We start from the raw sequence: 25,696 nt of genomic DNA on the forward strand, positions 1-25,696 counted from the left end.
GCATATATTCAGAGACCCATTATATGTTATGGTGCCATTCTGAGTGAAAGCATCCGCTTGCTTGCTCACGCTTGCTGAACCTCGCTCAGCTTCCAGCTACAGAGAAATCTGTGTTTCTGTGCTTGCTGGAGAGGCGGTGCGATCACGTGACCCACTGCCGTCCAATCAGAACGCTGCACAGAAATTAACTTACACCCGAGAGTAGCCATTTTCAAGCATATGCAGAGATAGGTTGCTGGGGTGGGGCGGGCAAACGGACTACTGCTGGGGTGGGGGGGGAGGCAAAAGAGCTGCTGGGGTGTGGGGGGGCAAACGGGCTGCTGTTGCTGGGGGAGCAAATGGGCTGCTGTGGGGTGGGGGGGCAAACGGGCTGCTGCTGCTGGGGGGCAAACGGGCTGCTGCTGCTTTTGGGGTGTTGGGTGGGGTGGCAATTGGACTGCTGTGGGGTGGGGGTGCAAATGGTCTGTTGTGGGGTGGGTGGGGGCAAATGGTCTACTGTGGGGTGGAGCGGCTAATGGACCCATCGGGAGAACAAGAGGGGGGGGTTGGTTTGTACTGTTTATTTTTTACACAGTTTTGCGTTGCACTTTAAAATAAAATTTATATTCTGTTTAAGAACATTGTACTGTTTTGTTGTTCAATGTATATGTTCTTTTTATATAGAAACTTCAGGAACATAGGATGTGGCCACATGCCTGACACAGACACCAACACACACAAACAAGAGTGACCGAATTGCACTCAATCGTCACTACGCCACACACATAAAAACAGGACACAATATGTTTGTGATAAAGATGAGCATAGCTGCTTCTTGGTCTTTCTTGACAATGGCATTTTATATATATATACATATACATACATACGTACATACATACAAGGAATATTAATGCCACAACTAGGCTAGTTGCCTGGCTCTTTGCCTCTTTGCCCCACTTTTTGTGTCTCGCTGGTTCCTCGTGGTGGCTGCACTGTGACGTCACACCCTGTGGAGACGTCGCTGCACAATGACATCTGTCAGGTACACCTCCCGACCCGCCTCCGCCAACAAGCCCCGCCTACTAGAGCACACGCTCAGTCTGATGGGCAAGAACATGAAAAGCAGCCGCTTGGTAAGCGAGAGGTGAGCATCAGCAAGCTCAGCAAGCATCAGCGCTGGAGAGCACAGCCACTCTCCACTATAAACACGGCCTAAGACACTGTCTTAGTCTTGTATGTGTGTAAACACTGGGCAAATGGCTCCGTGCACCTAACTATATCCAGCAAGTCAAAATATGATGTGGGCCAATTGAGGAACCCACTAGGTTCAGTCAGAGATGCAGTTTCAATATATGAAGAGGACTTTTTGATATGCAAACTATTGAGGCTTTATGGTAATAACGATGTAAATGCCATGATGATTCATTTGAGAACAGTTGAATCTAGGGATGCAATATTGCTGTGAATACAAGTGATATCTGCATGTACTATCTCCAATACAAATAGCAATAGTGGTTGAACATCCACCAGGTTCTACTATAGCCACTAGTGGCAATACCGGGCACCGTTGTGCAATTTTCAGTTTTACTCCCTTTGCATACAAAGTGTGAGGTTCATGTTCCCCTCTGTCTGATCCAAGCAGGATATATATTGATATAGGACCTTGTCCAATTAATTGATTTAGGGTATATAACAAAATCCCTTGTCTGTGAAAAAACATTCTATTTTTTCACTGATGGTGAAACACACAGGCGCTTATTTTTGAGGTTTTATTATTGGTGTTTTCTTTGAATTATTACAATTTTTTTTTCCAAATATGAGTGGAGGGGACTGCATCCCCAGGGAATCGTTCTCTCCTGTGTTGTTTATCGGTTTGATATTTAACTACATTTTAACTTGGTTATATTTTTTAGGGATGTCTCATGCTTTTTAATACAATATTACCACTGGATAAAGTCTCTTTCGATAAATATAAAAAGGAAGTTTAATAGGTACTGTTGCTGAAAGGGATACAGGGGCATAGTTATGGCATTTTCAAACAAAAATATGAGATGAAAGGCTATTCATGACTGCAAATACCAAATATCAGATTTTTTGTTTTGTCCGGAAAGAAAACTTTGCATTTGTATTTATTGGGTGCCCTTTGTGGGAATATATTCGTGTATGACCCCCTGGCTCTTTTGCAACAAACAGTTGGCGCTCACATCTGTGCAACCGTTTGCAAAAATATATTTTCTGACTCTTACTCCTCAAGAAGTTGAGGCTTGTTAAACACAGGCTTTGTTCTCCTTTCTGGTGACATTAGACGATGACCAGCCTGTTCATTGTGTGTTTAATGTCATAAGCGTAAGAGCTACAGTTTGTTTGTTTTTGCTTATAGCCCAGGGACGATAAAAAAAAAAAAATACGATGTTTTACCATTAAGCACCAACATATTCCAAGACCTCCCCCCACTACACCCCCCTCCCCACCCTCCCTCCCCTCCCAGCTCCTTTTCTGTTTCTATACTCACGTAGCCCCGGCAGACCAGATAAGGTCAGGGGGACGTTGAGTCTCTTCTCTCCTCTTCCCAGTTAAAAAAAATGGAAAAATGTGTATTAGGTTTATATACTGCTTGTACTACCAATACCCTGTAATGATATATCTTCCTAATAAAAAAACACCAACATATTCTGCGGTGCAGTGGGTACAGCGTTATGTATATTACATAAACCGTGAAGACTAACATGCACAAACAGATGAGGGCCCTGCTCTTGCGAGATTACAATCTAGAGGGAATGAGGGACACTTTTAAAACATGAAGGTATGGTTGCTGCTCATTGTAGGATAGTATGTGGCTCAGGTTGGAATATGGCTCATCTTGACAGCTGGATCCATTAATATTTGAGGGGTGGGGGGTATAAGGGTATGTTACATGGGTGGAGATTGATCCAGCCACACAGCTGGCCCCTGTGATGTTGGATGCTAGAGGTATGGCAGGTAGGCTACCTTGAAAATGTGAGTTTTTAAACCTCTGGAAGCTGGTGGAGAGTCTGCTAGTAAGGAATTCCAGAGAAGGGCAGCACGGCAGGTATTGAAGTCCGGAGTGAGGAGGAGGTAAGGCGGGAGGAAAAGAGAATGATTTGGGCAGAATGTAGGGGGCGTTTAGGTATGTATTTTGGGCTGAGATGTAAGCAGCTTCATTGAGACATTTGTAAGTCATTACTAGGGTTTTTAATTTAATCCTGGAGGCTATTGGAAGCCAATGTAAAGATAAGTGTAATGGAGCGGTGAGAGAGGTAGATGAGTCTAGCTGCAGCATTTTGGAGGATTAAAGTTGGGATAGGCAGACAAGGAGAATGCCACGTTGCAGAAGTCAAGTAGGAACGTCAAAGGATTAGGATTTTAGTTGCATCACGAGTGAGAAAAGGCTGTATGTTGGTGATATTTCGACAGTGGAGACAGCCCGACTTCGTTCGGGACTGAATGGGATGTGTAAAGGAGAGAGGAAAGTCAAAGATGACCTAGACCGCTGGCTTGATACAGTATGTTAATATTGTTGTGTTATCGACCGTGTGTGAGGGGGAAAGAATGAGTTCTGTTTTGAACATGTTAAGTTTCAGGTAATAGTGAGACATCCAGGATGAGATTGCAGAGAGGCATGGGGGAGTGGTCGGTGAAATAGAGAAATGTGGGTGTCATCAGCATATAGATGCAGGAAGTCGAAGGATTCTATTGGTTCACTAAGAAAAAGTTGTAGTGAGCAGAGAGACAATTACAGTGCCGTGTGGGATTCTAACAGAAAGAGGAAGTGAAGAGCAGGAGACGCCAGAGAAGAAAACCCTGTGGGAGCGGTTGGCCAGGAGAAAGCAGTAAATAACCGTTCTGAGGGCAGCAGAGATGCAGGAGAATTAGTAGGGTGAAATGACCCATTTTATTAATTTATAAAAATGTTTTACCAGGAAGTAATACATTTGAGTAATACCTCTCGTTTTCAAGTATGTCCTGGGAAACCCTTAGATTTAGCTGAGTAGAGCATTGACAACTTTTCTTAGTTTGGTCTCGGTAGACTGTAGAGGAGGAAAACCAGATTGCAAAAGGTCAAGCAGGCAGTTGGAGGAGAGAGAGTGAGTCAGGTGGTTTTATACATGCTGCTCAAGTAGTTTGGAGGCAAAGGGGAAAAAGAGGGTGGTAGTTGGAGAGGGTAAAGTAAGAGTCTCTGTCTAGAATTGGTGTGATGAGTGTATATTTAAAAGAAGATGGTGATGTGCCAGAGGTGAGAGAGCGGTTAAAAAGGTTAGTTAGGGTGGGTCCTGGTGTGCCAGAGAGAGCGGAGGAGATGTGAGGGAATAGGATCGAAGGCGTGAGATGAGGCACATTGAGACCTCACCCTCAGTCACAGGGGAAAGCTGATAGTGCATTTAAGTGTGCAAGGGGGTGGGTGTAGGTGTTGTGCTTGGAGCTTGATATGAAGTGATGTCATGTCTGAGTGATTTTATTCTTGTTGGAGAAGTAGGTGGTGAGGGTAGAAGGGGTGTCGGTGTATATGGGCGGACAAGGGAGTTAAAGATGGCAAATAGGCATTGAGGGTTGGAGAACAAAGTTTGTATGAGTGAAGAAAAGTGGGTTTGCTTGGCAAGGTAAAGGGCAGTGTTATAGGAGGAGAGCATACATTTGTGTTGGAGGAAGTCTGCTTTAAAGCGGGATTTCCTCCAGTAACGTTCTGCAGTGCGTGAACACATTTGGAGGTAGTGGGTGAAGGGTGTGTGCCAAAGTTGAGGCTTGGATTTTTGTGAGCAACGTTTTGTGGCGGGATCAGTCTTGTTTAAGGCAGAGTATGCTGTTGTATGGAGAGGTTGCTAGGTTGGTGCACGAAAGGGTAGAGATAGGAGAGGTTGTGGAGATGTTGAAAATTGGGGGAATCTAGGGCATGTAGGGTTCTGGAGGGTGCTGAAACTAGAGCGAGGTTAAAGGTTAGGTGATCAGAGAGGGAAGGGCATGTTAGAGGACATGAAGCGGGAGAAAACCAGCTCGAGGGAGTTGCTATTGGAGTGAGTAGGAGAAACCATAGAAGGTTAGAGAGATCAGCTGCCCATCTTAAGTGGTAATGAAATTGTGAATAGGTATGTTGGTCTCCCAGTAGGACAGTAGTTGTCTGAAGAGAGGGAGCCGGGCAGAAAAGTTGTCAAGAAATTAGAGTGTGGGTCAAGGGGAAAGGTAGATGACAGCGACACAGAGCGAAATGGGGTAAGAGAGACGGATAGCATGGACTTTGAAGGATTAGGAACTTTATTTAAATTAACTGGCCTTAATATTTATCTGAACAGCTATAATACTGATAAACATACTTTGCAGAAACATCTAATCTGTTTTTCTTAGATCAAAACTTAGCACTGTCTTTGGTTGTATTTGTGATGTTAAGTTTTATAAAATATATCAAACAAACCTTCACATATGCAGTATCCTCCCTCTCAATATCCATCAAGTACCTTCACTCTTTCTTCAAAACCCATCTGAAAACTCAATTCTTCAATTAAGTTTACTCACAAAACTACAGTATGCTCTTATACAGTCTAACAAGCAGTATTTTGGAGTGGATTGGCTTGTCTCCCCACATGATTTAGATTATAATCTCTTCGGAGCAGTGACACCTCAAACAAAAAAAATTGATGCACTTTTCCCATCTGTGTTTATATTCTCTGTATTGTAATGTTGTAAAAATTGTCTAGCGCTCGTTAGCACTATAAAGTTACACATTTCATGCAATATGGTTACAAACTATACAAATTTTCTTTTTCTCCCATATTTTTTTTTTTTGAAATGCAGGTTTAAACGGACATCCAGCAGATCTCGAGAGGAGGCAAGAAGTATTCGGGAAAAATCTTATACCTCCTAAAAAGCCAAAAACATTTCTTCAGTTAGTATGGGAAGCACTACAAGATGTAACATTAATTATATTAGAAATAGCAGCCATAATATCGTTAGGCCTTTCTTTTTACCGTCCTCCTGGTGGACAAGATAACAGTAAGTATTTAAGCACATTTGGATAAAACCATTATTTTGTATCCTGTAAATGTTTCTCCAGTCAATTGGGATCAAATGCACCCTTTTAATCCTAGAATAATGTTTGGCTGTAGAAGGATAACCAACAAAATAGGAGAAAAGTAATTAGATACATAATCATGTTCGTAAAGGTCCTAGTGTGGATTTGAAATGCTGACTAAAACTAGTGATACCATATACACGTAAAACATAAATAGTGTATTGTATTATTGATGGGTTGGAAGTGTATATATGAGAGAGATGTCTGTGTGGGACAAACACTTACTCAAGGAACACCGGTTTAAAATTGATAGGGGGCGGGGAGTTAAGTGTGACACGCAGCCTGCACTTTACAAGGTTATAAAGATAATGAAGCTCTGTCTAAATCCACAATCAGTCTTTATGTGAAACACTGGTCTGGTGCAGACTTGGAATTTATTGTGGAGCACTTACAGTATATATACTTAAGTTGGTTTTTTTTGTGGTTTTTTTTTTTTTAAACCTATATAGGAAGAAAGGCATTGCTTGGAGAGCCTTTACCTGAAGCTTCAGGGTTGTATTAATCAATTGTTTACCTGATCTCTGTCTTCAAAGAGGGTATATTGAAACCCAATTTATTGAAACCCAATTCTTGAATGCATACCTTTTAGTTTCTCCTTCAGAATTTGGCTACTGCCATTCGCCGCCCTCTCTCCAAAACCACAGATAATAAACTATAAATATTGAATAAATGCTGTTCTAACATAAAAAAAAAACAACAAACTGTTTTGTTCCTGGTTGTATTTCGCATAGGATTTCTTCGGAATGCTGCAAAACAATCAAAGAAGGAATTTAGGGGGTTAAGTGAACATTGATTTTGATTAGCAACATAGTTTAGAGGTTAGGTTTGAAAAATGAGGGAAACTCTTCATTCGCCTCAGGCATTCCTTGGCATAAGGGTTCGTGTTCATAAGCCCAGTTGGCTTCTTTCAGCCGCAGTTTGGATGGGACTTAGTTCTGATTTCTTTTTTCAGCATGCGTTGAAGCAGGTGGTGCTGTGGAGGAAGGAGAGGGGGAAACCGGCTGGATTGAAGGAGGTGCTATCCTGGTTTCTGTTGTATGTGTGGTATTAGTAACAGCTTTCAATGACTGGAGTAAAGAGAAACAATTTCGGGGCTTGCAGAACCGGATCGAACAAGAACAGAAATTTACAGTTGTCCGTGGAAGCCAAGTTATTCAAATACCGGTGGCCGACATAGTTGTTGGGGACATTGCACAAATTAAATATGGTAATTATAGTTTGTTTATATTTATTCACATACAACAAAAGACAATCCAATGTTACAAAATATATAGTAAATGGTTAAATAATTCAATAATAATATTATTCTCATGCGTAAGGGTCATTTAGTTAAACCCTTTGGCCAAAGCATTATAAGCCTACAAGCCGTGTCAAGGCATAACCTAATTTTGAAGGTCCTAACACTAAACTGTTGAAACTTTTACCTCTGGAGGGTTTAACTAAATGACCCTTACTTATGAAAAGAATATTATTATTGAAGTATTTAACTATATACTATTTACTATATATTTTGTCACATTGGATGTAGCATTGGGCTTTTTTGTTTTGTATACATTTGGCCATGCTCAGTAAGCACTCCTTTTGACATAAAGAATGTATGTGTATATGTGTTGGGATGTTTGTTTATTCACATACTTCTATTTGTGACTGTCTTTTGATTTGCTGTGTCTGCCTTTTTAGGTGATCTGCTGCCTGCAGATGGAGTGCTTATTCAAGGAAATGATCTTAAAATTGATGAAAGTTCATTAACTGGAGAATCTGATCAGGTTAAGAAAACCCAGTCGAAAGATCCTTTGCTGCTCTCTGGTTTGTATACTTGATATCTTTTGATTTTAGCTTCCTCAATGTTGAGGGATGCATCTAAAATTAGAAAATACTGTGCATTGTTAATGTCCTTGTATGAAATGGACACACTTTTCTCTGTACAGTATAAGGAGCACTCCCAAAAGGGAGTGATAGTGCTGATGTACACAGATGAGATGTAGTCCTTTTAGTAAAGAAGAAATAGTTTATTTATTTTTATTTATAAAATGTTTTACCAAGAAGTAATACATTGTTACCTCTCGTTTTCCAGTATGTCCTGGGCACAGAGTTGTAAAAATACATGGGTACATTAAAAGAACAGTGTTATACAGTCAATGCATAAACATTTCATGGACAGATAGGTACAGGGGATAAAGGGTTTGTGAGTTTCAGATTGAAATAGAGCAGTTTTAACATCAGCAAACTGCTCACACCCTTTGGCTGCCCTTTGCCCAGGACATACTTGAAAACGAGAGGTAACTCTCAATGTATTACTGCCTGGTAAAATATTTTATAAATAAAGGCTTCCGCCTTTGGGGCAACGCAGATGTACACTGGGGTGGTTGAGATTCAATGCAGCTGTGGCATGAGTGACACTCATGTTTTCTTCATATGCAGTTTCATTAGTGTCTCAGGTGCACAGAGGCTCTAAATAAACGGCTTATGAAGACCAAGTGAGTGCCAGTGTTTCTCTTCTAATATTGCAGATGTTAAGCGCAAAAAATGGGACATTGATATGTTTAACTCAGCCCCAGATGGGCTTGGAATGTAAATGCGAACAATGTATTGCGATCTCCAGCAAAAGTGATTAAAATGGTTTTGTGTTTTTTTTGGAGTAGGCCACTATCCCAATAGCCTGGCATTTTCTGACATGCAATGCTTTAAATAATGCTTTAAACACACTCTAGTAGCAAAATAGGTGATTTAAACCTTTTGTTGTATCCCCTATGGCTGCTCATTTGCATGCCATTACCCAGAATGCATGGCTGCAGTGGAAGCATTGTATGCTAAGAGATAATGGGGATTAGTCGGTTTGTGGACCTGTCTCTGCGCGCACCTGTCTCTGCGCGCACACCTGTCTCTGCGCGCACCTGTCTCTGCGCACGCCCCCCTCTGTCTCTGCCCGCGCACCCTCTGTCTCTGCCCGCGCACCCTCTGTCTCTGCCCGCGCCCCCTCTGTCTCTGCCCGCGCCCCCTCTGTCTCTGCCCGCGCCCCCTCTGTCTCTGCCCGCGCACCCTCTGTCTCTGCCCGCGCACCCTCTGTCTCTGCCCGCGCACCCTCTGTCTCTGCCCGCGCACCCTCTGTCTCTGCCCGCGCACCCTCTGTCTCTGCCCGCGCACCCTCTGTCTCTGCCCGCGCACCCTCTGTCTCTGCCCGCGCCCCCTCTGTCTCTGCCCGCGCCCCCTCTGTCTCTGCCCGCGCCCCCTCTGTCTCTGCCCGCGCCCCCTCTGTCTCTGCCCGCGCCCCCTCTGTCTCTGCCCGCGCCCCCTCTGTCTCTGCCCGCGCCCCCTCTGTCTCTGCCCGCGCCCCCTCTGTCTCTGCCCGCGCCCCCTCTGTCTCTGCCCGCGCCCCCTCTGTCTCTGCCCGCGCCCCCTCTGTCTCTGCCCGCGCCCCCTCTGTCTCTGCCCGCGCCCCCTCTGTCTCTGCCCGCGGCCCCTCTGTCTCTGCCCGCGGCCCCTCTGTCTCTGCCCGCGCCCCCTCTGTCTCTGCCCGCGCCCCCTCTGTCTCTGCCCGCGCCCCCTCTGTCTCTGCCCGCCCCCCCCTCTGTCTCTGCGCGCCCCCCCTCTCTCTGCGCACCCCCCTTTGTCTCTGGAACGCCCCCCTCTGTCTCTGCGCGCCCCCCCTCTCTCTGCGCACCCCCTTTGTCTCTGGAACGCCCCCCTCTGTCTCTGCCCGTGCGCCCCCCCTCTCTCTGCGCGCCCCCCTCTCTCTGCGCACCCCCCTCTGTCTCTGCGCGCCCCCCCTCTCTCTGCGCACCCCCCTCTGTCTCTGGAATGCCCCCCTCTGTCTCTGTGCAAGCGCCCCCCTGCCCGCCCCTCTGGCTCTGTTCAGGGTCAATATACTGAGCTTTCAAAAGAACTTTTCATCCCACGGGCAGTACAAAGGACACAGGGTCGCCACTTTAGGTTGGAGGAAAGGAGATTTCACCAGCAACAAAGGAAAGGGTTCTTTACAGTAAGGGCAGTTACAGTGTGGAATTCATTACCCATGGAGACTGTGATGTCAAATACATAATGAGGTTGGACATTTTTTTTAGAAAGGAAAAGTAAACAGGAATATACCAAATAAGCAGGGCCGCAGACAGATGTCCTGGGGCCCAGGGCTACAGTTCTGACCCTCCCTCCACAAAAAAAAACTTCCCACCTCCAATGCAAAAAATTTCCAATCACCAAATACATAAAAAAAAAAGAAAATCCCCACCCCCGCAAAAAAAACACCTACCCAATACATATAAAAATAAACAATACATAACACCATACATACAGAACGTGTGTATACACACATACATCAATGCATATACATCAATACATATAAAACATACCCCAATGCATCCACAAAAGAGCCCAATCCATTAATAAAATACATATAAAAAAAACTCCCCAATACATATAAAAAATTCCCCCAAGCCCCCCCCCCCCTACATATAACAATTACCTTGGGTCAAGCTGGGCCCAGTGTCTGCGGACTCAGTTGGCTGGGGGGGCCCGGCAGGCGCTGCAAATTTCCCCCTGACCTCTGGCGCTGCTGACGTTCACGGCCGGGCCCCGACTTTCAGCTGCCTGCAGGACCTTTCCCCTCTCTGTCCCACACCGCCGAGCTTCCACTGCCGACGCGGCAGGGGCTCCGACGTTGGTGCTCGGCGCGCCGGAAGCTGGGCCAAGCTTACTTCCGGAGTGCTGACGTCAGAGCCCCGTCGCCTGCCAGCATTGGAAGCTCGGCGGCGTGGGACAGAGTAAAGATCCAGAAGGCAGCTGGGCCTGGCCAGAGGTTGCCCCACCCCCCCTCTCGGTGTCCCTGTAAATAAGTAAACGTGGGAAGGATGTTGATCCAGGGAGTAGCCTGATTTCAATTATTGGACGCAAGGAATTTATTTTTTCCCCTTATCACTGGGGTTTTTTTTTTGCCTTATTCTGGGTCTATATACTGTAATTACAAATATAGGTGTAACTATCCTTGATCAGACTGTAGATTGAACTTGATGGACATATGTCTTTCAACTCCTCTACTATGCAACTATGTACTGTAACCGTGGAAAGGTGATATTTACTGTGGTTGCATTTTTTTCTCCCCCCTCCGGTGTTAATACATTTTCAAAATATTATTGGCCAGTTCTACTGTGAACCTGGCACATCATTTATCTTGGCAGGGAGTGGCATTTACTCATTAGTTATTTGCTATAAAATAAATAGCCGCTGCCTTTTGTACCGCCAGTTCTGGTCTCTGTCATTATTCATACGTTCCATGTGGGGGCGGTGTGGGAGAGGGGGGCTACCTCCCAGCCTCCATAGTCAAGTTTACTGCCTAATTCAAGTGTAAAGATTCCTGTATTGTCTGAATAAAATGCTAATCTTGTATTGCTTTTCAGGAACGCATGTAATGGAAGGGTCAGGAAAAATGGTAGTCACTGCTATAGGTGTGAATTCACAAACTGGAATTATATTCACTTTGCTTGGAGCTGGAGAAAACGAAGAAAAGGAAAAGGAAAAGGACAAGAAAAGTAAGTCTAATTTTCAATTACTATTCTGCTTTACCCTGATCAAATAATATTGAGATAAGAAATGGTATTTATGTGCAGGTTCAGACTTCGTCATGTGAGGCTGCCTTAGGATTAGCCCTTTGGGTGCTGCAGTGCGTAGCTACTACAGTATAGCAGACGTGTGTGTTTGTGTGTGACACATGTTGGCTTAAAGCTATAGTATACAGTATCTATAGGGGCTATAAGTATAATAGATGGGATTTTTCACTGAGCACATGGGCTAGGTTTCAGGACAACACATCTGTTCTCAGTAAATCCTACATTGACTCTTAGGAATTTTCTGAAAGAATACAAGCTTTTTAACTGGTTAACATCCTTGCTGAGCCACAGTCTTTCTATGCTTTTTTTTGACATGGGCATTTTTCTAATATTTTTACCTGATGTTTACAGCATCTTTAAGGCATCACATACATTGTTGAATGAACGAGGAGCTCTCTGTTATACAGTCTGTTTAATGTTCTCTGCTTACTCTGTTGTTGTAATTTATCGATTTGGTGGCAATGAGGTTTCATATTGCCAAATTGACTAACGAGGCATAAATGTTCTCTCCAAACCAATCTTCACACTACAAATATACATATAATTTCATGCTTTCCCTTTCGTTGTGCAAGTGAGTTACATAGGAACAATTACAATCATATGGCGTTGGGATACCATGTTGGCATAGGTTTTACTGATTCTGCAGTTTAAATAAAGATTTGGTGGAGTAGTGTGGTCAGACATGAGAAAATATTAACACGTCTCCACGTATTTATTTATTTTAATAAGGTTACATTGAGGTTTGCATCACCGATTCAATTAAAACAGATGGGACCAAAAATTACATAGTACTCATGTCCTAGACCGGGTTTCATCCCATCTACTTATGTTTTGAAGACCAATATCTTAACTATTATGCCTAATTCCACTGGATTGTACACTGTAAACTGACAGCATTATATGAAGTTAATGCATTGGCTATTGGTATTTCTAAAGCAAAAATAAATCTTTATATTACCATGTCTAATTGTTGAAAGTCACATTCTAGAAAAGACAGTTCATTCATAGTAACAGTATGTTGAAATATTAAAGGGTACAATATGATATGCAATTGACATTGGAGAACCACATACAGTACAAATGTCAGTTGGGTAGGGCAGTGCAAAGGAAGTAATGACTGTTCAGTATTGGTAATGTACATATCATAACAAGACAGATAATGTTGCAACTTCTGCAAATGCATGTTCTGCAGATGTCTGACAGGCAGCACTACATATGAGTCAGGCTCATTTGCATGGATTGCCTGATTTTGGGGCAATTTTCCCATGAAAGGTCTCTTGTCTACAGCACACGAGGAAGGTTGGCATTCAATTTTAAGTCATACAGAGTGTCCATTTGGCAGTGGAATGTTGCTATGGTGATAAGTGACTTAAAATTGAGAGCATCAGATGACAGATGCCTGCTCTGCTTTAGATCCTTGGATCTGTAGATCACATTAGGAATGACTTGTGAGATAGTGGGTTGTTCTCTGTAGAAATCCCCAAATGTATCCTGACAAAATGAAACACTGTAATCATACATTATTTTATCTATGAAGAAAAATGCGTGCTATGATTTGAAGGGGAAGCTTTATTAGATGTATTAAAATGTATTAAGCAAATAGTTTAAAATATGAAAACTGCTTTTCATTATTTTGATTTATATAAGATTTTGGATTAGCAGTAAATGCAGAAATTAAAAATGAATCGAAGTGTTAGTGATATTGTGGCTTTCTCTTCAGGAAGTGATCTTGAAATGTACAGTTAGAGCTCATTACCCCCATGTTTCCATGGCAGGTGGGGGGGGGGGCTATAATACTTTAAAACCATAGGATGCAGATTGGAAACAAATCTGTCGTGTTCCCCACAGCAGTGACACAGTAGGGTTAACTCCATCCTTAGCTTGAAGTGGGACAAGACATGCTACGCAGGTAGGACTGTAAAAGACTCCTCCCACTACTTTGAGGCATTATTTTCCTCTCCTACAGCTAAGAGTAGAGTTCCTTATTTTGGTTAAAGGCTCACCAAGACTGCAGCTAATGCAGTTAAATCCAGGTGCTTCTCACCCTCTATTCCTGAAGCTGACGTCTGTCACACCATCGGTGGCAGCTATCGGTGGCCTTCATGACCAGGGCAGGCCGCGGATGCGTCGGCAGGATGCAGTGGCAAGACAGCTCTGCAGGGACTCCACTTGGCATCCCACGGGGTCTGATCAGGTGTGCACGCATGCTCCTGCCCTGAATAGAATGCTGACAATGTCAGAGGGGTGACGGAAGCAGTTTAAAGAGTCAGTGGCATTGGATCCGTACAGGCGCCAGTAAGAAGAAGCAGCTCTGAAAGTAGCTGAGCTGAGGATGAAATCTGCTGCAAACAAGGGAATCCCTGCCCAAATAAAGTGTGAGTCCTGGAGTGATGTAAAGAGTGCTTGTTCAAGGTTAAATAAATATTGTGTTGCTACAGTACCTCCTGGGGGACAGCTAGAAGAGGGAACTTCTAAAGAGGCAATAGAGGCCCTGCACCTAAAAAGATGACTGCGAAGACTAGTGGGTTCAGCTTGCGACAAGCCTGTGGTGGAAGCGAAGAAATGGCAAAGACTGCCCCAAAGCAGCTGCAAAGAAGCCAAATGAGCAGGTAACCAATTTGCTATGAAGGATAAGGTAAATAGTGTCCAGTCTGCAGTACTTCAAGTTGGTAAAAAGCCCTGGAAGTGAACATCATCTCAGACCAACCTTGATAGGATGAGGGAATAATCGGAGGTACAGTACCAGTATTTCTCAGAAGGGGAATATTGGGAATCCTCCGAACATGAAACCTTATTGAGGAATCTGATTTTAATCTCAAGTTAATTGATCAAATAATAAAGGCGATGAGAGAAGCTGTGAAGTTAGAGGAGGCTGAAGACCGTGGTCAGAGGACAGAAGAGCTGTTCGGAGGGACCCAAAGAAAAAAAGATACTTTCCGGTCCATCAGGTGATTAAATATGTGGTCGACCATGCCAGATAAAAAGTTACTGACACCCAGAAGGTTCAGCAAAATGTATCCCTTTTCAGAGGAAGAAGTCACGTTTTGGGAAGTGTCTCCAAAGGTATATGCAGATATATCTACAATTGCGAAGAAGACTACGCTACCGATTAACGCAGTATCCTTCAGAGACGTGATGGAAATTGTATTTGGCAGCTGGTGCCGTGTTGTAAACTTGCAGTATCAACATCAGTGTTGTGGGCCATGCGCGTTTGCAACAGAATATATTGACGAAGCGTTGAGGGATGCGGTGAAGTTGGCAACTTGAACCATGGCTCTTTGTGTCAGCGAGAAGGGCCTTGTGACTTACTGTAGACTGGGTAGCGTATTCTGTGTCAAAGAATAACTTATGAACATTACGATTCAAGGGAGAATTTCTCTTAAGCTAGAAATTGGATACAATTATATCCAAAGCGTCAGGAGGTCATGTATTTTTTCCCCTGGAAAGAGCAAAATGATTCTATTCCTCCTCTCACTAGTCGGAGAGAATGCAGTACAGAGGCAAAATCCTATTGCTCAGGAAGACCATTCTCTCAACCCGGCAAATGGGAGGTGTGAACAAGGCAGTCTTTATCGCGGCATCGGACATTTGGTCGCAGCCGTCTCAGATCTCGCATACGAGAACCGCAATACGACTGCAGACTGCTATACAGTTCATCCCGGAGAGTGGGCTTTAGATAGCCAAGACTTTCAACAAATAGAACACTGGGGTCAACTCGAAGTAGGCCTGATGGCCACGTACCACAACAGAAAGGTGAATGGTTACTGCTCAAGGTGATTTCATCCCTGTGCAATGCAGATAGACTCCTTCTGCCTCAAATAGCAGTTAAAACTAGCATGTCTCGTTCCACCCAGTTAATCTCATCGTGACGGAAAGTAAAGATTGATGAGGCAGAGGTAATATACGAATAATGCATTATTGGCCAAGGAAACCGTAGTTCGCTCATCTTATAAATATAGTGATAAATGCTCACTGGAATCTGCCGATTTTCCCTCCGCCCCCAAGGCTTACTGACTGGAGGCCTGTTTCAACGCCCAGATGCGAGCCTTGGTATCTTGGAGATTGAGTCAAGTGATTTTTCTGATAGCTGTACGAACCCTGTTAGAACCAAGAAAAGTCGACTTAAACAGTCACTTATTGCCTTTGGCTATGCTTCAGGGATTGTGTGATGAGAAAATAAGATATATTTATTTTACGTCAATCTCTGCGACGCTAGTAGAGTTTTTACAGGAAGGATTTGACAGAGAACTCTTAAGTTCTCTCTAAAGGTACAAATGTCTGCATTGTCCACTCAGCTGGAGAAGTCTAGTGTCAGAGAACCTCATGATTTCTTTTTTTGCAAGCGGTAAAATGATTAAGGCCTCAAGTCAGTTATAAAGTTCCAACATGGGTCCCCTCTCTGGTACTGGAAGCACCAATGGTACATCCTTTTGAACCATTGCACCAGATCCCTTTAACGTTTATATTAAGGAAAACTGCCATAACATCAGTAAGGAGAAAGGGTGAGCTACAGACTAACTTGCAAGGAACGGTCTCTAACCATTCGCCTGGATACGGCTGTTATGTGGTCCGTTTACCACTTCCTGCCTCCTTACTTGTCACTGCATTTGATATCAACCAGGAGATGCCCTCCCTTTTGTCCGAGCCCGGAAAATCAGAAAGCGGAAGTAGTACACAATCACGGTGCCGTGAGATGCTTAAAGACCAACCTGAGCATAGTAGTCTCTTTTTATAGGCTGTTTGTCCTCCCACAGAGGCCTATGAGTGAGCAAGCAGGATCGAAGCTGATGAGATCTCGATAGGACTTCCGAATACATGCCATGATCCATGAGCAAAAAGACGACCTCTTGCCGCCAAATGGGCATTTAAGGCACAATTGTCTCCTGCACAAATCTGCAAGGCTGGCATATGGTCGTCCTTTAATATGTTCTTGAAGTATTATAGATTGGCCATTCAGGCCTCAGCTGACGCAAGCTTTGGTTGAAACGTTCTGCAATCTGTTGCATTAAAATAACTGTTGAATCAGATGTGTTATTTCCACCCCCCCCCCCCCTTCCACTATAATATGGCTTGGGTATGTCCTTATGGTGCCCAATGCCATGGTGAACAGAAGAGAATGTATTGTCTGCTTACCATCATTTTCTTTAACTGGAACACATTTAAGGGAGGGCCAATATGCCCACTGTCAATGTCTAGTTCTGTTTCTGGTTTCTCCCAGAGCTTAAACACACAACAGAGACCTCCTGCAGGTAGTGGGAGGGGTGTTTTATTGGCCTAACTGCAGACAAATTCCTGTTGTCCTGTACTTTAAGCGAAGGATGGAGTTAACCCTACAGTGCTCACTGCCATAAATGGGTTCCAGGAAATGATGGTAAGCTGACAATACATTTTCTTTTTACCCTGGTGTGTGTGTGTCGTATTTCTGCTCAGTGTACATTGAGCCAAAAGGAAAAATACCCCAATCCTTTTCGTGTCAATAACTACTTATGGACGTACTGTAGGCTTTTATGTAGATTTTTTTTCTTTTTTTCATACTAAAATTATAATTTATAAAATGTGAATATATATAAATAAATATAAAGGAACTAATTAGATTATTTATCTTTGCTTTCAGGCAAGAAGCAAGATGGCGCCATTGAAAACCGGAACAAAGGTATTTGTGCGTGTACATTTTAACATGGTTTTGTACTTTTGATGTGAAGTGTCCTTAGCACACACATCTCTAGCACTAATGAGGTTGATAACTGATGATCAGAGTTTTGGAAATGCTGGTACTGTGTGTAAAAATGGCAGTTTTTGGATAGGTCTGTAATGTACTTCTGAGCAAATGTTTAGACTACACTTTTAATGCACTTTTACGCCTACAGTATGTGTGTAGGCCTCCCAATATACAGTACCACTTGGATTGTAAATTCTTTGGTATATTGTATGCATACATACATACATGGTGAATCAAATAGGGGTTATTAAATTGCTGTTATGTAAATTACATTTAACTGCTCTTAAAATATATATTGGTGTATACTGTGTGTACATATATACATACAGTTGCTATTACAGCATATATAGTGGGGACATGCAAACACTACAATCAAAGCAATGTTAACGTTGTACTGCATTTCCACCTTTCTATTTAATACTTTAAAATCGCAGTACAGCTCATTATGCATCAGTCTGCTTATTTTGGATCCTGTTGCATTAGCAAAACTAGTTGGTTACTTCCATAATGTAATATTTGCCCAATGCACAATGCCTGTATTATTTGATGCTGGATATTAACACTGAGTCATTTTTGGTATTCCTTTTAGCAAAAGCTCAAGATGGGGCAGCCATGGAAATGCAGCCCTTGAAGAGTGGAGATGGAGAGGAAAAGAAAAAGACAAATATGTCAAAGAAAGAAAAATCTGTTCTGCAAGGGAAACTTACAAAGTTGGCAGTACAGATTGGCAAAGCAGGTATTTCACAACAAGTATTTTCTTCTATTTGTTTGGAATTGGCATTTGGATCATGGGGTTTATACAATAAAAAGTAATGTTAATGCATTTAAAATGTTTACTTTAATTTCTTTTGACGATCTACTTGCTGTCAGTAAATTGGCTTTCTAGTAAACTTTGAGGTAATCACCTTTTTGTTCTTTGTAGATAACACCAGCATTTTTTCTTGCAAGTTCATATTTTCTTCTCAACTGAACACAGTTGTACCCCCAATGCCGCTCTTCTACAAATAGCTACTGTAGTAACTTAAAACATGAAGTTCCAATTGATTCTCAAAAGATTTTAACCTTTCCATAAAACCCTTCCAAAATGTCTTCTTGCTCCATGGACACCCTGGTGCACAGATTTAATAATTCTTGTAGTGAAGCATACATTTTTAATATTTAGCATCCTTTATCCCATATTTATAGGAACACATACTTCAAACCTTTTTTTAAATCCTGAAGAAAAAAGGTAATTTATAGCTAATTAGGGGAAATAAAAGGAAATTGCCTAGACTAATTGTGACTCATTGTGACATACAACACATTGAAAAACAGATTTAGAATATATCAGAGGCTTGTTGATTTCACAGTGCAGTTGTTTATATATAGCAAAATAGTCAGGTGGGCTCAGACATGCCCCTATAATGGAGTGTATCGGTAGCACTATAACTTTCATGTCCTTTTACAGCGTATGCTGCTTGGGAAAGAGAATTAGCCATACATTTATGGACAACATGCATGGAAATACAAAAAACCTTGCACTCCTTCCAAATTGGTTTCAATTTAGTTGTAGAATTCCACATTTTGGTCCTACGTCTTTTAACAAGTAATTTAGTTGCATCTTTTGATTAAAAAATTATTCAAGCCTTCTAACTCCATCAATATAAACTAGATTTTATAAGGTACCTACACTAAATGCTTAATTTTTCTTGTTGACTAAACATCGTGTGTGTGTGTGTGTGTGTGTGTGTGTGTGTGTGTATGTGTATATGACTGGGCTGTACCACAGTCATTAACGTATTACTTTTTTTAATATAAATTCATCATGTACTATTTTAGATGGTTATGAAGGTTTGTAGGTATATGTGTGTATAAATATACACACTTGTGTAGTTATTCTGTTGTCATTTCCTGGACCTGTTAGTAGAAGGTCATGTAAAATGCCATTCTGTTAGGCATGTCTGGTACTCTTGTTTCATTTACTGTAACAAGATACACAATGTAGCTTCATGGTTCTCACAGCATACATTGCCACGCTGTCTTCTTTGGATGTTGCTCGTCTCGGCAACATGACTTTGGTTTTGACAGCTTCAACCCTTCTCATTTTTTGCTTTAAATTCATCAGTGCTAATATGAGAAACATGTACTTGCTAAACTGACTAGTGAAATAGCGGTGATTGTTAAAGCATCAAAACATGTAAAATCTTAAACTGATTAATTAAAAAAAAAAAACATATCTTACTACTTTTATTTTTAAATGATTGTTATTCAACTCAGTTGCTATTTTTTAAAAGGTTTGAAGCACCCTTTGATTTCTATAGCAGGTTTTAGCACACCTCCCCAGCAGAGCAAGATCTTTGCAACACTTTCCTGTTTGTGATGATTTGTTGCCAATATTCCCAGCAGTTTGAGCTGTAAACTGTAACAATAGATAATGTTACCTTAGTGATATAAGAATACATGATAGCTGCTGAGTTGCACAGACCGAGGCAGCCATTGAGAGTCACACATTAAGGATTTATACAGATTTATAACAGGAGCACCAAACTATTTCCAACTTGGGTAAAACTGTAAAATTATACATTGTCACACGCTCTGCATATACAAAGAAGAAAAAGGGGAATGTAGTTTTGTTGCTTTAATTACCAATTTAGAAAAACAATATTTAAAACAAAATGTTATATTTTTGTGATACGCAAGAATTATGTTGCCAAAGTTTTTTGTAAAACTTAAATTGGTGTATTCTTGGAATTCAATCTTCCATACAATGGTATAAACCACATATTTCAAACGTAATAATTGAGCCTCTTCAATTTATTGTGTTGCCCCTTCCCTGTGTTGGAGAAAAGATTGTGGCCCATATTTACTAAGCAGTGCACTAAATGGCGCTTCTCCAGCGCTGGGAAGCAGTTTCACAGCATTTTGAATAAAGTCATTTAAGTCAAAATATGGAGTCTAGTTGGGTCATATATGGAAACCATTTGTCCCCTCCAGCGAACGCGCCTTCGAAAAATGCCCAGAGCCTGTGGCAGATAAAAATCTAGCCTAGGTGTGAAATAAAATGAGAAAAAAGTAGTTATATAATTTTGAGTGCCATAATCCATTCGTTAATGGTATTAAAAGAACACTGTTGCAGATGTTGCTTCCAAAACGGTGTCCGTTGCATATTGTTTTGTAAAGCTTTATAATGAAGTTGCTTATAAAGCATTGCATTACAGCTGTTGCGATGATTGATATAGTGAGTAGTGTTTTAAACTTATTATTTCTTTCTGGGAGTAAGTTAACATTTCAGTAAGAAGTAATTAACCTTACCTATCATGTATTCTCAAGTAGGCTATAATGTGTACTATTTTATGTAGCAACTTTTAACATTTACATGATGCAGAATCTTTGTTTGGCTGGGCAACAATGAACACTGGTCATGTAATCAAACAGTGTTGTACTTTGTCTTGCCTGGTAAACGCTTGTTTCTCATTCCTCGCCTAAATATGCTCAGTTTGAATATTTAAATAATTGTTCCATTTTTCTACAGATTTTATAGTTTACTTATTGAAACCGTAGTTACTCTGGGGATGGTGTAAATAAAATGCACTACAAAAACATCCAACAGTAGAGCAGAAAAGGTTTTCATGCAATATCCTGCATGTTTAAAAAAAATAAAAATCAAAAATTAAAAAAAAAATCGTTCTGTAATATTGGATAATACTTATTACATTTTATTTTTATTTTGAAATTCAACTCTTAATGCCATTTTACTGAGTTTTTTTTTTTTTTTTTAAATATACTGAACATTTTTTGATTTCTATCGCAGGTTTTAACCCACCTTCCAAGCATTGCACGATCTTTGTAACACTTTCCTGTTTGAACTTTGTTGCCAATATTTACAGCAGTTTGGGCTGTAGACTGTAACAAAAGATAATGTTACCTGCGCAATATCAGGATACATTGTAACTGCTGACATACTGACAGATTTGATTTGAAACTGGAAGGCAGACATTTAGTGAAACCTAGAAAACAGGATTTTGCTGTTCGATCACTGGATCTGCAGCTTAGGTAATTAATTTTCAATAAAGGTAATCAAATGCATATATTTAATTTAAAAAAAAAAAAAACATTTTTAAGTTGCATGGATTGCCTCTTTAAATAAAATGAATGTGGTGATAGGCAGAGCCCAGTCCCTGAATCTGTATCACAGATTTATTGTTACATGTTTATGGTGCAACACTTATCAAGCATTTGGTATGTATAGACATTAAAATTGTTGCTTTTCTGTTTCAAAACTACAAATTGTAAACCCAAACTAACTATTACTGTTAACAATCACCGTTTAAAATAGTGTGTAAGGTTTGAAAAATGTTGCCTTCATTTGCATTGGTTATTGCTGAACCTGAAATTCTGGTTTAAAAACAAATGTCCAGAAAGGGAAAAAAGATAGACCTCTAAGGCAGATGATGCAGAGAAGGAATAAAGAGAGAGGGCAATAAATGGATGAAAGTGACAGTGAAACACAGGACCATACATCCATCAGCAATGTGCAGAGGGTGGGGATGCAGGGGGATAATGGGTTAATTGTAAAATACACAGAGAGGCACGGAGGAACATTACAAAAAAATTATGGTAGTGGGTTTAAAACCCCATATCGGCATTGTCCTCCTCAATCTATTATAATTTTCAGTTCAAATGTTTTCTGTTCTTGAGTGCTTTATAACATTCCATTGAGGATTTTGATGTTTAAATCATTTATGGAATGATCTGGCTGTGAGAAGTGGTGCCCCACTGGTGTGCAATCTCTTCCTCCTTCATGGTGTGTTATTGTTTGTTCTGGTTTGACTTTTTGGCTGGTTTCACCAATGTAGTATCCTTGGTCACATTTGCTGCATTGAATCATATACGCTACAATCCTGGATGTGCAGCAGAAAGTTCCTTTGACATAAACATTCAATGTTGGTAAATGGCTGTGGGATCTTTGCATATATGTTTGCAAAGTTTACAGCGTGTGTTGTTGCATGGTCGTGTGCCATTAACAGCAGCTTTCAGTTCGTCGTGAAGTTTTCTATTGGCCAACTTCTGTCTGAGGTTTGGCGATTTGCCAAAAACTACACACACCTGTATACAAGAAGCCGACAGACAGGTGTAGTTAACTCCATAAGTCCAGCTTCCATCCCACTCCTACAAAACGAGCCATCATACACAGCCAGGCTGTAAGCTATCACTGCATATGCTCTGACACCAAAGACAGAGACCTCACAACCCTTACTGACTCCTTCAGACAGAAGGGATACATGCGGAGTTCAGGTGTGAAATTTCCATATGTGAAATTTCCATATGTGAAATTAAGCAGATAAATACTACATAGTATAATGCAGGCATAGCCCACATTAACATACGCAATGGGACCGGAGCATATATGTAAAGCGAGAATGTACTTAAAGTGAAGCACTTCCCTTTTCCCCCTTATTGATGCATGTACTGTACTGCAATCATCATATACGTGCATAACTGATGTAAATAACGCAGTTGTAACAGTCTCTATAGTCTCCCCGCTTGTACACAGCTTCGGTGCAGGTAGGGAGCCGGTATTGCTGTTCAGGACGTGCTGACAGCGCATGCATGAGCTGCCATTTGCCTATTGGGCGATATGTCCTTACTCACGAGTGTACTTAAAGTGAGTGTCCTTAAACCGGGGTATGCCTGTATGCTTCAAAAAAGGTATTAAATACTAGCAAAATGGGGAATCGCGATATCTCAGATAACAGCGTGTCCCACAATTAATGTGGCTCCCGATAACCAATCTTGGCTTCTCTGGTGGTAGATGGTAGTCTGGGTGTGACGTCTCCTCAATAAAACAGAAATTATGCCATTGTGCAACAATGTATGCAATTTCAAGTGTGTATTAAACAAATGGTATCACACTTAAATAAATCATACACGACATGGACACACACAACTAAAGATGGATGGCTTCCGACAACCTCACCGCTCCGGCTGCTAGTCTCTATCAATCGAGCTCCCAGTGTGCATCCCATCACTTCCGGTGGCGGGTCGCGTCACCTCAGGTATTCTTGGTATCACGATATCAGGGAGAAGAACAGGCGGTGATACAAAATGAAGGAAGAGGTTGTCTTGACAGCTTGCTCCACGGACTCGACGCGTTTCACTTGGCACAGCTTCTTCTGGAGTCATTTGCTGCGTCTCGTGTGTGTGTGTGTGTGTGTGTGTGTGTGTGTGTGTGTATCCCTAACTAGGCTCTCACTGGTTCTTGGATGGCTCTGAGCTACCCGATTGGTGGAATCCTAATAGGCTAAGAACAGACTGGGGGATGTACTAGCATGAAATGTAAACATGATACACACTGTCTAACTATCTAAAAACAATAATACATCTTTAATACATATATACAGTGTTCGACAAACCTATACATTTGCTCGCCCCGGGCGAGTGGATTTAACCCCCGGCGAGTAAATATTGGCCCAAGCAGCACACGTTTGGTACTAGGTGGCGAGTAGATTTTTTTGTGTGGCGAGTAGATTTTTTGGTGATTTGTCAACCACTGCATATATAGACCTCTCGTCATAGGGCTGAGATGCGATGTTTTTCACTTTGTGATCTCTTGCACATGCACTTTTTATATTGTATGTATTGGTGCACATTATAAACACTGTTTAGTGATTTATTGTCTTTATCACGATATTCTCACACTATAGGAGCGCCTAAGCACTTTTTTTGTCATTGTCACTATAGAAGGGATACATGCCAGTCAGGGTAGTGAGGTCTTGCTTTCTGTCGTTTGTCAGAGCATATGCAGTGATTGTATATATATTCTAGCCTGTCTGGAAGCTGGAAATATTGAGGTAACTACATCTGTCTGCGGTTTTTTTTGTATACAGATAAGTAGTTTTCAATTCAGTTTTACTGTGGTATCTAGAAAGTTCACTTGGTTTGCCGAATAATGCATTTTGAGTTTAATTGATGGGTGGAATGAATTTAAGGACTCCAAAAATTGTATAAGATTTTCTTCACCCTCTGTCAACATATATACTACTCTGGCTAAATACAACCCTGCCCTAGAGTGAATGCGAAAAATAATCAAAGATCTGCAACCCATGCTGACAGAGGATGAAACATTAAATGATCTCTTTCCCCAAACCTCCCATCCTTGCATTCTGGCAACCACCACACCTCAGACAGAAGTTGATCAATAGAAAACTTCATAACAAACTGAAAGATGCTGTTAATCGCACAAGACCATGCAAAAACACACGCTGTAAACATATATGCCAAGATCCCACAGCCATTCACTAACAGAACATTCAATGTCAAAGCAACATTTTGTTGCACATCCAGGATTATAGCGTATATGATTCAATGCAGCAAACGTGACCAAGGATGCTACATTGGTGAAACCAGCCAATAACTTCAAACCAGAACGAACTTGCAGACACACAATAACACACTATGAAGGAGGAAGATATTGCACTTCAGTAGGACACCACTTCTCACAGCCAGATCATTCCATAAACGATTTAAGCATGTGAAGAAGTATTGTGTGCGGTGCACAGCTACAAGGACAGGTCGGGTGGCAATAAAAATAATGTTAAATCAAACTGCATTAAAAAACGGGACGGAGTACAACCCTCCTACGCGTTTCGTGCTATTCGCACTTTATCAAATCATAAACCATTTAAAACTCAAATTCCTCAAAGGAATGTTTAAAAGCATTCAATAATGGGAAACATTTGAACTGAAATAAGACTAAGACTAATAAAAGGACGTAATGCCGATATGGAGTTAACACTACCATAAGTTTTTGTAATATTTCCACGCCCCTGCACACTGCTGATGGATGTATGGTCCTGTGTCTCAGTGTCCCTTTCATTCATTTATTGCCATCTGTTTATTCCTTTTCTGCATCATCTGCCTTAAGCTGAGATCACACTGTGTGCGAGGGCGCTTGCGCACGTGCCAAGTACAAATTGCAGGATCCTTAGAGGCCGCCTCTAGTGTACGCACTATGGAGCGCAATGGCGCGACCACCTTTTGAAAAGACAAAAAAAATATTTTCAAGCAACGGCCTCATCACGTTAGTGGTTCAGCCAATCACGACGAACCAGTTCTGTGACATCATAACCACGCGCCCCATGGCCTGAATCAGTATGAGCAGTGATCGCATAAGCGTCAGGCGCACGCCATGCGTGCACGCTCAAGCAAACAGTGTGATCTTTGGCAGAGCTTATACTATCTGCACTCCTGCAGCCCCGGCGATCTGTGCACTTGGCTGTAGGAGATTGGAGAGGCGATATGGGGGCTCGGCGGACGCGTCACAAAGCTGGTTCACCC

The 25,696-nt window shown here is 41.8% G+C and overlaps 1 protein-coding gene across 6 annotated transcripts in view; it reads left to right on the top strand.

Annotated features, from left to right (window-relative positions):
• The window catches only part of ATP2B1 (ATPase plasma membrane Ca2+ transporting 1), a 140,733-nt gene that overhangs the window by 70,899 nt on the left and 44,138 nt on the right, over positions 1–25,696 (top strand). For all 6 annotated transcript variants that reach the window (XM_075600449.1, XM_075600452.1, XM_075600453.1 and 3 more), the window contains 6 exons: positions 5,785–5,982; positions 7,014–7,268; positions 7,742–7,867; positions 11,452–11,583; positions 17,276–17,314; positions 17,970–18,116. In XM_075600449.1, coding sequence (XP_075456564.1) covers positions 5,785–5,982; positions 7,014–7,268; positions 7,742–7,867; positions 11,452–11,583; positions 17,276–17,314; positions 17,970–18,116 — 897 coding nt within the window. The remainder of the gene's footprint in view (positions 1–5,784; positions 5,983–7,013; positions 7,269–7,741; positions 7,868–11,451; positions 11,584–17,275; positions 17,315–17,969; positions 18,117–25,696) is intronic.

Source organism: Ascaphus truei, chromosome 5 (assembly GCF_040206685.1).
Source record: "Ascaphus truei isolate aAscTru1 chromosome 5, aAscTru1.hap1, whole genome shotgun sequence".
Classification (NCBI taxonomy): Eukaryota; Metazoa; Chordata; class Amphibia; order Anura; family Ascaphidae; genus Ascaphus; species Ascaphus truei.